Source organism: Porites lutea, chromosome 4, assembly GCF_958299795.1.
Source record: "Porites lutea chromosome 4, jaPorLute2.1, whole genome shotgun sequence".
In the NCBI taxonomy this organism is placed as follows: domain Eukaryota; kingdom Metazoa; phylum Cnidaria; class Anthozoa; order Scleractinia; family Poritidae; genus Porites; species Porites lutea.
Window position 1 is genome coordinate 8,178,832 of NC_133204.1, and position 16,713 is coordinate 8,195,544.

A 16,713-nucleotide genomic window follows, 5' to 3' on the forward strand; every position below is an offset into this window, starting at 1 on the left:
ATGTAAAGCTTGTATCCTGAGTTGAATAGGAGTTAATTGGATTAAGAGGGGAGGTGCGTGGGAACCGCAAGGAAACCCCCTGGATCCACCCCTCTAAGTTTTAACTCAATGCTTGAAGGCACAATAATCCACAACGTTTTTGCAGTCCAAGTTTATTTACACTGGTTGTGCATAATGTACAGTTCGGCAAAATATAAACTGATCAAAAAATACACCTTTCAATACTGCAGTAGAGTTTGGCACAAAATGTTAACGCTATTAATTTTGTAAATAGATATTTTACATTCCCGGGTAAAAATTCAAAACTTTACCATCTACTAAGTTTGGCGTACATGTAGCTGATACAATCAATGTAACTGCTTCTTGAAGAAAATCTACAGCAATTTTATCGATTTTATTCTTCCTACACAGTTTTATACTATTAAAAGCTATAACATTCTTTGTGCTAACAACCGCTTGCCATTGGGCAAATTCTGTTACACAAATGGAGACAGCCTGAACAGGGATGTCACTAAGATTTCAAGTTTCTGGGTATAATAATTATAATGCATAATTATTATGCATTAACAAGGCGGCAAAATAATTTATTCAAAAGCTACCTGTAGGAAGTTCTTTGTTCCATTTAATTTTCCTTTTGTTTCCTCTCAAAGTAGCTGGGGATCGTGCTCATAATAACCAGGAGAAATCCTAGTGGCAGCCCCGCCTCAAGGTACATTGTATTAAATCCATCCCCATTCTTCATCTAAACCACTAGAAATCCCATTGACCCCAGGGGACACCTCTATAGAAACAAAGGGGTTGCTTGTTGGAAGAGTTTGTAAAACCCTCCAAAAAGTGCCAGAATCTCATTTTCCAGATGAAACTCAAATTTATTTTTGCATCCAAGATATTCTTGAATGACTATTAAATTTCACATATATTTACCGGGTAGGAGAAAAAGGCAGTTAAATAGCAAATGAGGCCATGTTATAGGGTAAAATTCTGACAAGCAACATGACCTTGAAAGAGCAACGATAAGTCAGATTAGATGGTGACAAATGAGATCAAGATGGGTTGAAATTGTGTCAGCAACAAAGGCAAGTACAAATACAAAAGCAAAATGATGAAAAGGACATGGCTTCCTCTTCAACATGCAGAATGACGGGTTTTGAAATTCAGACTAGGGACATACCAGGGGCACCCAACTAGAATATAGTTCAAAACCACTTAAACATAGCATTGTTGAACGTATTGTAGTATTTAAACGGTAGATATAGGCATATTTTCATCCCCTAAAAATCTTTCATCTGTCCGGATTTCCTAGCTGAAAGTCCAGTGATCCGAAAATTATAGGGATCAAAACTTACCTTTTCGAAAATTTCAGCCCGAAAAAAGGCTCCAGAAAATTCTAGGTGACATTTTTAGGGTACAAATCCCTTAAAAATGGGCAATAATACCATTTTTTAGATGTTTGAAAATCCTAGGAGAGGCAGGCAAGCAAGAAATTTACAACAAATGTTCCGAAAATTCTAGATCTCAAATCATCTTCCAAACTCTGAACAGATGTTTTCCAAAAATTGCCGCTGGATGCCCCTGACATACCTACGCCTCTATTGGGACCTCACAATTGATTAGTTTTCATCATTTTTTGGCTTGGTACACAACACTAGCTCTTAACGGTGGTCATTTTAGATTAGCACCAAAGCAGTATCAAAACAAAAATGGTGTTTGGACAGTTTTGCAGTTTGGGCAAATAGCTGAAAACCAGAGTTTTATAGCAATACTCCTTTGACCACTTATAAGTAGACAAAGCTAGCAAACCTGAGATTAGGAGGAAAGTGAAATCTGTTTCACCTTTCCTGTATATTTGTTAAGTTAAACAATAATATAGACTCTGATCTCAGCTCAGTTAAAATAAGAAGTAATGAATCCTGAATTCACTTCACAGGACGTTCTTGATTAAATAACCCCACAAATCTAAAACAAAATGACACAGATGGCCTCAAACTAACACAGAAGTTTTTCCAGTGGAGATCAACAATTTGCCTCATTTGAACCATGTGGAATAACAGGAAGTGAACGGCCTTGTTTGTTCCTGGGGCTTCGTCTGGGTTGAACCCTTGAGCTGGCAGCACGCTGAAGTAGTAAAAAGTAAACAAGAAAGCAAGTGAGAAGCTAACATGAGGCCTACACAATCTTCCGCTGGGTCCTCCTTTGTGCTCTTGTCTGTAATAGAAAATTGACAATAATGTTACAATTAAGTGTTAATCTTGGTGAGAAAACTGCCAAGGTTTACAATTCATTGCTAGCCAGTGGGACAGGCACATGAAAAATATAGAATGCAAAAATATAGTGATGCCTGCAGCAGAAGAATAATAATATTATGAGTGTGACCCGAGAAGGAACTCTAACTCCTGTCAATGTCTTCCTCCCTCCCATGCATAGCTTATGTATGCTATCTTGTGCCTCACATTTCTTATGCACCTGTTATAAACACAGGGTCAACATGTAGTACACAGCACCCAATCATAGCCACTTAAAAAATACATCATACTGTATCTAGGCCACAAGCCAATGTTTAAATGAGTTGGAGTTAGAAGTGAATGAAAAATGGCCTGGTAAGAAAACAATTCAATTTTCTCTCAAAGCTTTGCACTAGTAACATGTTCTTCAAAACATATGGGGTAGGTTTCCTAACTGTTATAAATGATTATAAATGTTCGCATTCATGTATGAGTTGAACCTAATTTGATCTTTTATCAAACATTTTTTTGTGATTCATACACCATTCACAGAACCTCACACTGCGCAAGCGTAACATTTAGGACCTTTAGGACAGTCCCTCTTAAAAGATGGACTGTCATGTCCATAACCAAGGCTGTGCTCAAAACCAAAAGCTTTACAGTAAGGAGGATTAATATAAATCATACTGTGTGAGATAAGGCTTAAAAAGTTTAATTTTCTTGCTATTAAAGCAGGATTGTTGATGATAACTAACTAGGCTGTGCTCTCAATCCATACTCTTTAGGGTGTTCATGCCACTAGTCATCCAAGTTAGGGAAACAGCCAGTCACCAAGGGCTGCTCAGGGGCACTCTGGCTTTATTCAGTGATTAACTTAATTGCATGAACAATGTTTCATGCAATGATGTGTAGTGTAGCGATGTCACCTCCCCTCCCCCACCCTCCAATGTCTGTAGTGTCATAGTAGTAACATAATAAAACAAAGTAAATTTTGTGATAAAATGTGAGCATCATCACCTACCTCATAAGTCCTAACATCTCCAGGATTGTAAGAATGTGCCGATGACTGTTGAAAACAAAAGTTTAGATTAATTACCAAGTTACTTGTAAAATTTAACAGAAGAGAAACAAAGAGCACTATTTACCAGGAATCAAGTAAAATTTCACTTTATTGAGGATAAGTAGCTATTAATAGACCTTTCCTGCATTCCCGTAAACAAAGGCACTGACCATTTCTAGGAGCCCTCGGGTGGACAAAATTATACAGTGATTTGTATCAAATTGTCCACCCTAGCCTTGACCTCATTTCTTTACGCTTGCTCACCCAAGCAGAATGCAGGAGAGGTCTGTTAAAAAAAAACCGTTAAAACTAAAAATACCAACAGCAAGTAGAAATAAATGAATTACATTAAAGACAAAATTTACCTCAAAGGGATCATATCCTGCCCCATGAACTCTTGCACGGTGTGAGGTTCTCTGAATGGTGTATGAATCAGACGAAAAAATGTTGATAAAAGATCAAATTAGGTTCAACTCATACATAAATTCGAACATCCATAATCATCACAACATTTAGGAAACTTACCCCATATGAGCGTGGCAAGGTGAGTGACTGGTAGTTACTTGATCCTCGTGACCGCTTGGTTGTTTGAGTTTTAGTCTCTTTTGGATGTTCTCTTAATTCTTCATTCAGCTTTGCACTAAGACAACAATAACATTTGCACTAAGACAACAATGACATTTGTCAACTTGTGAAAATTAATAATGATACTGCTTAAAGAGATGACTGTAACAATAGTTTTTACCCCAGAACAAGGACTTTCCTAGTCTAACAATTTTGAAAAAACTGTACTGTAACAGTAATTCATTAATGTGTAGAAAAATTTCAGTGCCAAGTTCATTCAAAATTTTAGCACACTGCAGTGCATACATGTTGACCCTATAGAGAGTCAAACTGACCAACGTGCAAAGAAAGAACTCTCCGATAGCTCAGGGCTAGTGGATTTTGCTATCAGGCTGGCAAATTCTGTTTTTAACTTGTCCGACAGGCAAGTGGTTTTTTTGAGGAATTCAAATAATACAGAAGAACTGTGAAATCAATTCTGCTAGTCAAAAAGTTTTTGGGGCTATTTGAAATGACGTCTGGGCTAGTAAATGGTAACTTCAGCTTGCAAGAATGGCAAGCTGTAACAATGATCTTCTTTACACCCTGCTGACTGAAAAATGGCTGAGGGCCTGACTTTAGGAGCCTATGTATTTTTAAGGAATTGCCTGAGTGTATAATGGCGGTGTCCATTAACATACAGAGACAGTTTACTTGAATCTTACTGCAAGAATTAAATGACTTAGGTAGAAAACTGTACCTCTCTACATCAGGGTTTACAGACTCTTCTTCTTCCTCTTCTTCTCTTTCTTCTATCAGGCTGTATTCTTCAGATTCGTCAATTGGCATGTAGTCATTGTCTGTAGTATTCATTCCACCATACCATGATTTGGCTTTGTGAAGTCTTCCACCTCTTTTATTGTCAGTGGCATCTGTACCATAGTGGCGCAATTTCTCCGCCAGAACAGTCTGGCCCTAGATTGACATGGAAATTTTATTCAACGCAAGTTAATAAATTTAGACTACCCACAACATGACGGTTACATAAAAGGATCCTTTATGTTACCCTAGAAACATAGTTGATCAAAGTCACAAAAAGCATTTTATGGAGACAAACTAATGAAGAAATCAAAGCCCGCCCTGTGAACAAAAGACACATTTTTTTGATCTACTGACAGTAGCAAAGCAAAAGCAAAAGAATATGATTACCGTGGCAGCAGTCTTTATCATGGTGTCTGCAGCTATGGATAGGCTATTTTTGCTGACCCTTACGACAGTGTCATACCCACTTTCTTTTAGCTGCTCAATATAGCTGTCAATATCCTGTGAATTGCACAGAAATTCAAAGGTTGAGCAAAGATAAGTCTGTTATTTAAAAAAGCTGGACTGTTAATGTATGATTAGGTTAAAATTTAATGTTATCCAGGGTGTCTCTTAATCTTGAAGCACATACAAATTTAGCAATTTTGTTAAGGATTTGGTTAACCCATGAACCCCTGAGCAGCCCATAACCTCCGGGCAGATCCAAGCCCCTTCTACGGCTTGTGACATCATCAGTTTTAATGGGCAAGGACAACTCTGCCTGTTAACTTGTGCAGGGTGAAGAAATCTTAGTTTCAAACCATACCAGAATGAGCTCAATTCAGTCAAGGACACTGGAGATAAAGATATTCCATGAAAATCTTGTTCCACTACTCGCTTACCTTTCCTTTCATCTAATTCTAGATCCTAAAAGCTTTCCTAAAAGAATTTCCCACTAAAATAAAGCCTACTAAATGCCCCTACAGCAAAAGAAAAAAAATGAAGCAAGAAAAGTGAAAAAAGAGGGGAGGGGAGAAAGCAAAAAGTAAAAGTCAAGACTGCTGTGTTGCTTTTAAACCTAAAAACTACTCGAAATTTTGCTTTCTTTCTTATCTCATATTACAATATTCTTGACCCAAATTTGTACCTTCTCATTCTTTGACAGCCACGGATGGACAAATTTGCGGTACAAAATGCTTGATCCCTAAAGAAAAAAGACAGGCGAGTTTTTCTCATACTCTGAGAAGCATAGTACATGAAGTAAACACAGAGATGAGACCATTATTTTTACCAGCTGGTCGTTGCTTTGAAGAGGTTAAAAACAATGGAAAATTCTAAAACTGTCATCATGACAAGTGGGCCAATTGGTTGCTTACAAGAAGTAACCATTTATTGAAGGTTTCAACTATAAGCATCTGACTGGGAAAATATTTGGTGTTTTGGATAGGTGGTTGGTTATGACAGGTGATCAAACCGGGAGGTTCAACTGTAGTTATGTCAAAGAGTTATGTAATATGATTTGAATCAAACAAAAGCATACAGTAGAGATAAGTACCTATTTGAGACAAAAAAAATAACAAAAATAGGGAAAGAGAAGTTTTAATTAGCCTGCGAGATCATACACTTTTCCCAGCACATGTCCCTGCACGATGGCCCAAATCTAATACCTTTCATAATTAAAGAATGAAACAAATTTGATTACCTTTGTTGCTGGCAACAAAAGCCAAAGCATGAATATTATCTTGAGTTCATAATAAAAAGGAAACCTAAAAGTAATTACAAATAATATTATCAAGCCTAAGAATGAACCCTTCCAAAAAATCAAAACAAAATTCTAGCAATAAACTCTAAGGTGTATTAGTAACCAACACAAAAATTAATAAAAACTTAAAGTACATTTTAAAAAGCAATTGATATTACTTTGTCTGCACAGAATTAGGGAAAACATTTAACCGAAAGTGAGATACAAGTCGTAGTGATCCAAAAATCCGCTTTGTTTGGATAAGTGAGCCTTTCAGCCTTATTTCAGACCATGCTTAAACCGTGGAAAAGTAGCCTCTGTTTGAAGGGAACATTACATGAACCATATACATTGTAGGGATCAATACAACAAGTTAAATCCAATCATTACTGTAAAAAAAATAATTTTCATAATAACCAGTTAAGGATGTTGAATTTCATGCCAGTTTTTAGGAAAGCCCTGCCTTGTCAAAGTATTAGTTAAAACTTGTGAACTCACCAAAATCCTAGTAGAAGGTCAGCAAAGAGTTCTACAGTAATAAAAAGGGCAAAAACTATCCAGTACATCATCCATCTAACCTGGAAATAAAAAGAAACAAAATATTTACCCTAAGTTCAAAAAGTCCATCAAATGAATGTTAACCACTTCATCCTGCATGGGTATAATTAAATGGCTTTTACTTACTCCTCTTACTCTTAAAATCAGACAATATTTTTATGGTCACTATACACGGAGCAGATTTTTTAAATCACTTAGAATGCAGTTAGACAAGTTACTCAGTGTCCTGCAGCCCAGTGTTAGCAGAACAGCCATAGAGCTAGTGCATTATCATTACATTTTGCCTGTTGGCAAGAATAGATTGTTAACCATTCTAGTATATATCTATAGCAGCTACCAAAACCATTTTGGGTTCTTGAAGCTCCAGGGCTCAGTCGTTCGAAGGCTGATTAGCACTAACCTGAGGTTAAGTTTATTGTAATCTGCAGCTTTCTTTTTCTTTTAATGAAAAGCAGTTTCTCAGGTAATTTTCTCCATACTTCTAAGATCACCCAATCATCATATTGTAGACACAAAGAATAAACTGAAGTTGCTTTTTTTCCTTTTTAAATGTGAATTTAAAAATTGTGAATTTATTTGTTAGCATCACTGAATGTGATTGGCTAAGGCTGCAATAATTATTAGCAACCATTTTTGGGTCGCTAACATTGGCATACTGCGAACGAGAGAAATCCTTTACATGTGACAAGAAAACTGCGTGTCCATGAAGGACCTTGTCAAAGTCTACTGGTGAATGGGCCAACTCAGCTCAACTAATTCCTTGCATATCAAAGGTTGCACATGCATGCAGTGTGCGGGTCATAGCGGACTGCAAACTTGGGTGCCCATATATACACTCTGTAAAAATCAACATTCTCACTAGTGTCTGCCTTGACATAATCAAATCTGATATCATGGAACATTTTGTGTTCCCAAAGCAACTTTCGACTTCTGGTGCACTACCATGAAGGGCTTTTTAAAGCCAGGGCACTGGATTTGAAATCATGTTAACCAAAAGGAGATTAAGTATATCTCAGATTCCAATATTAGAGCCGCTGTTGACACCCCCTACACAATTTACTCTGTTGGCTCTCCCACCCTCCCATCCCAGTCATTTTACCAGCCTCCCTCCTCCTTAGCATAATTTTTCTCGTTTTTTTATTTGGGAATTTTTTTGCCCATGTTTTGTTTCCACAGCAAACATTAATTTACCTCCTAATCTAAATTAAAAGTAATGTTTCAAAATCACTCAAGCAGCAAATACAGTGGTCAAAGGGCTGAACTTTTGATTTTTCAAGCAGTAAAAGGATCTCAAGAGCTTGTAGGACAAGCATTAGAGTAGAAACCAGTGGACTAGCTGTACTGTTCAGAAAAATATGTTACAAAACCTTATGCAAATATAACTTTGTTAGGTTTAAAGTTATCATCCGGACTAGAGATGTCATGCTACGAATTCCTCAGCTAATTTATTCAAACCCTTGACCAAAATCTGTTTTGGATCGCCTCATAATAGATGAAGGTTAGCTAAGCAGCTAGCAGGTAGATACATGCTGGCTAGAATTAATCGCAAAAGTACACACAAAAACACTGTTAATCCTTTATGTACACAGCCAGAGAAGGATGAGACTAAGGAATTTGAATCCTCAATCAATATTGCTGTTTGCAAGTCATAATGATGTTCAGAAGATCAGTAAGAACCTAGAAAAAACCTGTCAGTTCTTGACTGTTCTGTACTTTGTAAATGTTTTGGTGTGGAAGGCTTTTTATTTTATTTGGTGGATGAAAAATATTCCTTTGGTAGGGGAGATAATTGAAGCAAAAAAAGGCCAAGTCTGTGATATGCAAATTCTTGTACAAACAAACATAATGCACTGTTAGATGATTCCATGTTGCACCATGGCTTCCAAATTATGCAGCGTGCCCACGTAGATATACAAATTTTTCAGAGCTAAAATCTGCAACAATGTAACCTCCTGGCCATAATTTTCGACAACACAAACAGCATGTTTTAGAATAAATATGGTAACGACAGCCTTCAATTAACACATTATGGCACAAACTTGTAACTGGAAAATAATAAATTGAAATTGCCTAAGATGAAAGGTACAACTAATTGAGTAAAGTGTCTGTTACAGCTGGAAATTGATTATTTTTATTAGCCTTGCATCTGTTGATGTTTAGGCAAAAAAAACTGAGACCTCTAACTCAAAAAAAGCTCAGTTTTTAGCCTAACAGGAAAACAGGCTTTGATGATAAAAATATTTGCACGTATGTTGGAGCGTGTAAAAGAAAATATAATTTGAATATCCCGTTAACTTACTAACGAAAAAGGAAAACCTGGCTGTCGAACTCCATCATCCTCCTTGATTAAAGATACAGTTAACGCATAACAAATTTCGACAGATTTAAAGATTTCTGCATGAATAAGCTTAGACTTGCATTGAACTCGGTCAGTGAACCCAAATTTATAAACATGTTCACAGAGCTCGCAATACGAACAGATTTAAAACATGCGAATGAAAAAGGTACGTGTAGAAGTGAGGTCGAGTTGGCAGGATCGTTGTACCTGAAGATATACTTACGTATTAAGAAAAAAGGCGATTTTCAGCTGCTAGATTAGTAACTCAGTTAACAAGCTAGAGTGAAAACACAAGTGTACTTTCCGGCCTGTTTTGCTGGTTTCATATCAACCATCAACACTTGAACTATTACCGAACGCCACTCAATCTTGAGCTGAGATGCAAATTAAGACTGACGAAAAAACATTCTCCTAAACTTAAATCTTGTGTTCTCAGTAGCTTCTCAAAAATTGAACAGAAAATACTTGGATAGATCGCAAGCCAAGAAACATATCAAACAAAAAGATTTTATCGATCGAACGATATTCCATCCAAATCTTGGAGGAAAAGAAAGAAAACACTTACGTATTCTCGGACATTCTTCGTCTTCATAGCCTTGTACGATGAATAAGCGGGATACAGGGTTCCGAAAACGAGCCTGTAAGAAACGAACGAAACAAAATTGTCATTTATTTTGAAGGGAAATAATATCGAAATTGCCGCGCCAGTATACTCACATGATAACTCGCGATACTACATACGAAACCATTTTTTTGCTACAAAACACTCGACGTGACTGCTGTTTGTTAATACTCAGCTTGGTTTACATCATATTACTTGTTTTAAACTTATCCACCGCAATCCGCAGAATGGACAATTTGGGTGCAGTTCCTGCGCTGCAATGCTTTCCTTTTCCTTCCGTTGATTGTTGTTTCTGAACTGCAACTGCAGTTTTGTTGGTCAGCAGTTTCTAAATGAAGCTATGACGTCAGAGCATTTGGCCTCCCCACATTATCCTTTCGTTTGGCTTATTTGAATACCATTTATTTTCAGTTTTAAGTAATTGGAACTTAGAGCGGTTTTCACTTGACTGTCGAAAGGGATTGGTTTTGGTTTTGGTTTTGGTTTTGGTTTTACCACGCCCTTTGGTTGGCTAGTGTATTTACTTTGGTTTTGGTTTTACGACAGTCGAGTGAAAACCGCTCTATTACCTAAAAAAATTGCAAGTGTATGAAAAAGGAATGGTTATCCTAAATTTATTAAGAGCAGGGTGGAAACTAGCCTGCGAAGCGCAGACGCATTTCCGGTCGTCGCTTCTCTCCCTCCGGAGGGAGAGAAGCGACGACCGGAAATGCGTCTGCGCTTCGCAGGCTAGGTGGAAACAAATTAAAGTGCACAGTTTTAATTCAATAAAAAAGGGAACTTGTTCCAAACCGAAATAAACTTGACGCAAGCAATTTTATTTGCGTTTCCTTTTCATTTTTGTACTTATTTTTTGATGACTTCGCTAAATTATTGATGCCCAATAAAAATTTTCCACATCGAAGGTGCAAATTCATTTCATCAGCCGTATCCGGTCAGCGGTTATTCGCATACGTGGCAATCTTTCATGTACTGCTGTGTTGAAATAAAAAGCAACATGGAGCAAATTGAACGTGTCATTATAAAAGAATTGTTCAAGTAAAAAACTGTCTTTGCGTGCATTTACAAACCAGAGACCAAGGAAGGAGCCAAAAGAAACTCACAAACTAAGATGTTGCATTATTACGTGTTATTTGTGCTGTTCTCAATAGGTAGGTAAAGTTGACTGACTGGTCAGATGACCCAGCTACTTAGCCAACAGTGAGAACTGAAAAGTTTTAACGCTCGTTAGATTTTTGTTTTGAAAGAAGGGAATTTTTTATTGTCAAAACCCTGAATATGTACATCTGCGAAGAATTCCTCTCAGTTGCGTAGTTTGCAAGTTGTTTATTTCTAAAATTATAAGCTTATACCAAGCCGGCACTGACGGTACTGAACTGCTGGGTCCAAAAATCTACTACTCTCACATTAACCATAATACACCTTGTTTACCCCCCAAAATTTTGCATAAGGATTGTTTTCAAGTTCTCTTGGGCGGATTGTAAATCCCAAGAGAAAGTGGAAACAATGCTTGTGCAAAACTTTGGGGGGGGGGGGGGGTGGTAAACACGGTGCAATGTGGAAATGTAGAATTAGCGAATGGAGCTGATCTACATGTACAGCTGTGGCTTTCATAAAAAAAGGTGGCATGATTAAGTTATCCACATTATTCGGGAACTGATGTATGAATGGCAGTTTTCATTCTATCATCACATGTAATCCAGTTTAAATCCTTTTATAGAAATGGATGTTGTCATCAGTTCACATTTTTTGTGAATTTGTTAAGGGAAGTACATGTACTAAAACAAGCATATACAGTAGATAGATTGATCGATTGGCTGAAAAAAAAAACAAGCTGACATGAGAAATTCGTTCAAAAGATAAAACAATCTCAAAAAGCATTTACTTACACTAGCCTGAATTGTCTCTCCATTTTTCAGTTCTATTCATAAATCTTTACTTCTTCTAAACTGTGAGGAAAAAACTGAATTTTTAATCTCGTGCTGGCTTTTAAACCTACCCTTCAGGGACTTAAGGGGACATGTTGCTATGGTTAACCAATTTAATTCATAACCATAAATAACAAGATCTCATTATCTTTTGATATTAGGTTTTGGGGATCCACAACCAGGCCTCATCCTTGTTAACTCTGATGACAGTGCCAAGGGAAGTGATGTTAATGTGGAAGTAACCAAAAATGCTGAATCATCAATTGATGATGAAGATCTTGAGGTATTCCAACCAACAGCTGAATGGCAAACAATCCAACCAGGTCAAGGAATCCCCCCTGGACTCCATGTGCGCATGAACTTACAGACAGGACAGAAAGAAGCTAAGCTCATGGATGGAGATGATGGTAGTAAATACCAGAGTAACAAGGACTCCAAACAAAAGTTTATCACAATTGACAAGAATGTCATTTCAAAGCAACATCTTAAGGAAGCTTTAAAGGATTTCCGGGACAAATTTCACGATGAAAGTCCTGCTGGAGAAAGCTCTGATCAACTTAATAGACATATGGATGCAAGTAGGTTTATCCCTTGATGTTACTGTTAATTTGTGTAATTGTGGCCTCTGTACTTTTAGAAAAGGAATTTAGATTTGGAAAATCCAGATTTGGATTACCCTGTCTCCAAAAAACAAAGTTAAAGACCCTCTGTTCTTGTCTAAAGTTCCTTAAAACATAAACTAAAATTAACAAATTTCGGTAAAAAATAAAAGCATTTCAAGAAACAAATGAAAAACAATGATAATTGACTGCTGAATAAGTTGTTCATGTTGTTTATTCAAGCTTAAAGAATTATTAATGACAACAAAATTTTGAAAGTAGAAAATTAACGGAGCCAAATTCAATGAAAGTGATAGAACCGAACTCAGACAGCAAAAATGGAAAACAGAGTCACAAGAAGAGCAAAAATATCGAATAAACAGCATAAAGGCAAGATTTTAGTACTTACAGTGTAGGAGCAAGATCACAAGCCACCTGTTTTGCATTGCTTTAGCAGTTTTCCCAGCTCAGTGATTTGCTTGATTCTCCCCCTTCAGATATTTTTTGGAATAATAACATTCATTTTATCTTTGCTAGTAAAATAGGAGCTGGTCATGTTTTAAAGGAAAAAAATGTATGTAATCACAGCTTTTGCTCATTCAATAAAAACAAATAAACAAGTGAAAGAAGCCATTACTGTGACTGTGGGATGAGATAGGAAAATCTAGACTGCACAAAGAACCAATCAGATTGCAGGATTTGTTGCTGTACCTCTTGAAAAAAAATTAACATTATTCAATCATACTTCTGTTCTTGCTTCATAGAAAAGAATTTCAGATCTATTGAAGATATACGAAAGGAGTTAGAAGGAGCAGACATATTTGTCAAAAAAGACATTGAGATAATCAAAAAACATGTTGAGACACTAAACAGCACAAGTTCCAGTCTGCCTGAAAAAGAGCATGCCTTGGATGAACTTGAATTTTATGTGCATCAGATTGACAATGCAATAGATCTGGACACAATTGGTGGACTTACTCTGGTGATAAAACTTATGAATTCTACAGACCCAAGTTTGGTAAGACGGGCAACTTATGTACTGGGATCAGCAACACAAAGGTGACTTATCCACTTACAACATGTCGTTATTTTTAGTCATAAATGTCATGGTAGGTCCACGTAACAGGGTGAAACAACAACTTTTGACTTTTGGTGCTATTTGCTCCATGCTTTCCTGGCATGGAGGAAGAATGGCCACCGATAATATTATTTTATAAAACCCAACACATCCTGCTTTAGGATCACTTGTACCATTAATGATCAATTAAGCATTTATTTCATTTTCCCTGTTAAAGTTGCGGTTAAATACGAGAGCGGCGCTTATTTGAGGGCGGCGCTTATTTCAACTACAGGTAGAACACTGAGGGGAATATAGAGAGAATTAAGCCGAGGCATGTACTAGGTATGCACAATTTAATATAAAATACATACATCTCAAACTGTTATATGATTGAATTCAACCCAGTTTCAAGAGTTTCCTACTTTAGAGATCACAAGTTGATCGAGGTCTTATTTCTTGAGCGATATGGTTTTGATATCTTTTTATATCAAGCGCCATAACAAAGGTGGGGTGTTAATTTGTAAATACCCAACTAAGCGCCGCGTCGCTTATGCGAGAGCAGCACTTATTAAATTATTGTCGGTAAAGGTGCAATGCTTATTTGAGAGCAGCACTTATTTGAGTAGTGGCGCTTAATCGATCATTTGCAGAAAAATGCCAAAACAGGGTTTTATAAATCCCCCTTCCCCTGTATGCTGGTCATAGTCCCCGGAGGGAGACTCCGCATATGAAAGAGGTGGGGATGCTCGTCGGAAATTTTGAATTAAACCCCTAAAGGAGACCAATCTGGGCAAGGCCCAAACTTTTTTTGACCCCTTAAAGAGACCATGTTAAAACACAGACAAATGAGAAAACTTGGGTTATATGAATGGAGTAAATAAAACGAATTAAAAATATACATATCAAATATATATTTTTATATCTTTTTGCGTACAACCCTAAACGAGACCTTCAGGGCTAAATATGATGGCATTTTGCCCAGAACACCCTATGTGAGACCAAAATCTGAAATTTACACCCCCTAAGCGAGACGACGAGCATCCCTACCCCTTTTCATATGTGGAGTCCACCCCCCGGGGTCATAATCCCTTCCCTTCCACATAATACCAGTCAATCTTTTGCTTCCAATAAAAGATGGCTCCAAGAGTATCACATTTCTAGTTAAAAAATAAGCTTCTTTAAAGCCCACACAGATGTAAGCCTCTTGTTTTTAAGTTCTTTTTTTTATCTACATTGCATCTAATTTGTTTATGTTGTGTCAATCTGTTTTTGTCTGAAACAGTAATCCAAATGTGCAACAAGCTGCACTGAAGCAAGGTGCATTACCACTGCTTCTACGCCTTCTGTCCAACCAAGACAACATGGCTGTGAGGAAGAAGGCCATGTATGCACTGTCATCTCTTATTAGACTCTTTCCTATGGCACAAAGAGACTTTCTTAAGTTAAATGGACTTGAAATTTTTAAGATGTTGTTTGAGGAGACTGGGAGCGGAGCTTTAGCTGTCAAAGCAATCACACTCATGACAGATATTCTTACTGAACAAATTCAACATGTGAAAGCATTGTTAGAGAAACAAGGCAAAGATACTTCTGGTGACATCTCTGGCAGGTACTGAATGTTTTTGTTTGTTTGTTTGTTTATTCTGACACTTAACTCTTGGAAATAACAGGTGTATGATAGATAAACAGCCACTTTGTGGACATGCTACAGCTGTGACACCAAAATCATATTTATTTCATTTTATTTCATTTATTTACAGTTAAACACCCAAGATTATAGGAAAAGATGGATTTTCCTATTTGCTGTATTTTAAAGCTGCAATTTATGCGCCAGGAGTAGCTAAAACAAAAAGCAAAATTTATAAACTTACCTAAATATAAACTTACACTGTATTGCAAGGATGTATATTTTATTGCAGGAATGTAATTCTAAGTAATCCTCTAAAACTTAAGTTTCAAGTGACACTTTGCTCACATTATTTCATTTTGTTCCCAGGGTACCTCTTTTAAAAACAATGGCTGAGAAGGGCTGGTGTCAACTTGTACCCAGTCTTCTGCACACCACAGAGAATGACACTAGAGAGAAAGTGTTACAAGCTTTACACGTGATGGTAGAGGGGTGCAAGAGTGAGTTCCAACAGCCTCGAGTACATGACAGTCTGAACAAACTCAAGTTAGAGTGGCTTAAGGATGCGAACAGAAAGGAAGGGCATGAAGACCCAGAATACGTTACCATTTTGGCACAACTTGTAACAGACCTCATAAGCAAGCTTACATGATGAATTTGGCTAGTCAAGCTCGGCCTCGAAACAAGGACAAACTATATGTGTGTGGCTTCTGACAATCATGAAGTTGATAGTAGCCTTGATAAGATCTGTTGGACAAGGGGACAAGCAGTGCTCGGTGAAGGCCAGATTTCTTCTTGGCTTGCTACAATGTTGAAAATGTTGGCAATGCAGTTTGAATGAAATTGATAGTGGACCTATCACTTGTTCTTTACTCAGCAACGTTTCTACAAGCAGCAAGATCTATGCTCGTGAAACATGCGCATGACTAGTGTGGGAGTTGTACTTTGTGGAAGACAGGCCCATAGTGAAAGAGACAGAGTTGTATGAGGTGTAAACTTTTAAACCTCATGATATAAGAAACATTGCTCTGGTCATGATATCCTAACTTCTTTTTCAAAAAATAAAATAAAAGTTTAGGCCATTTCCGAGTTGCCATAAGCCTCTGTTTCAGAGCGAGATGAAAAGCCATAGATATGAAAATAAAATAAAACTCATTTTCACAAAAAAAGGTTTTGCACTTAGCCTCGGTTTGAAAGTCAATTTCTGGAAATCGAAATGGCCTGTTACTGTTAACCCAGTAGTTTGTATTTTTGCCCACAAAAAGAGCAAAGAATGAATAAAAAGAAATTGGAAAAGCGCGGATGATTCATATCATATTTTTTCTTATTTGCGACCAGTTGTTTGAAAGTCCTGGAAATCGGAAAGCAAGCATACGCAAAAGACGTTTGATGTTAGTCACTCAGATCTTACTATATGAACCAGTCGAGGTATATTAAGTAATAATGAAAGTTACAGGAACAAGTCAACATGCGACGAAAAATAGAATTGACCAAGAGACATGAGCGATTTGGGGTGACGCGGTGAAATGGTATACAAGAGAATACGTGGTTCTCTATAGAGTAACATCACATGAACTACCCTGAAAAAACACGGACTAGGGGTGGTTACCATTT

At 37.1% G+C, this 16,713-nt stretch overlaps 2 protein-coding genes across 5 annotated transcripts; one reads left to right on the forward strand and one right to left on the reverse strand.

Moving 5' to 3' along the window:
* Positions 1-136: 136 nt before the first annotated feature.
* On the reverse strand, positions 137-10,177 carry LOC140935626 (receptor expression-enhancing protein 1-like). Of its 4 annotated transcripts, none has more exons than XM_073385194.1 (11): positions 9,981-10,177; positions 9,829-9,901; positions 6,866-6,945; positions 6,329-6,392; positions 5,774-5,830; positions 5,035-5,148; positions 4,586-4,800; positions 3,808-3,922; positions 3,648-3,698; positions 3,244-3,288; positions 137-2,115 (listed from the first exon to the last, which is right to left on the reverse strand). In XM_073385194.1, the coding sequence occupies exons 1-11, from the start codon at positions 10,010-10,012 to the stop codon at positions 2,014-2,016; spliced, it is 948 nt and encodes a 315-aa protein (XP_073241295.1). In that variant the 5' UTR covers positions 10,013-10,177; the 3' UTR covers positions 137-2,013. The 4 variants fall into 4 exon arrangements, with proteins under 4 accessions (XP_073241295.1, XP_073241296.1, XP_073241298.1 ...); XM_073385195.1 differs by having other exon boundaries at positions 137-2,205; XM_073385197.1 differs by lacking the exon at positions 5,035-5,148.
* Positions 10,178-10,869: 692 nt separating this feature from the next.
* Positions 10,870-16,357, forward strand: LOC140935628 (nucleotide exchange factor SIL1-like). The gene is made up of 5 exons (XM_073385198.1): positions 10,870-11,036; positions 11,975-12,391; positions 13,177-13,471; positions 14,755-15,081; positions 15,469-16,357. The coding sequence occupies exons 1-5, from the start codon at positions 10,997-10,999 to the stop codon at positions 15,749-15,751; spliced, it is 1,362 nt and encodes a 453-aa protein (XP_073241299.1). The 5' UTR covers positions 10,870-10,996; the 3' UTR covers positions 15,752-16,357.
* The last annotated feature ends 356 nt before the right edge of the window (positions 16,358-16,713 follow it).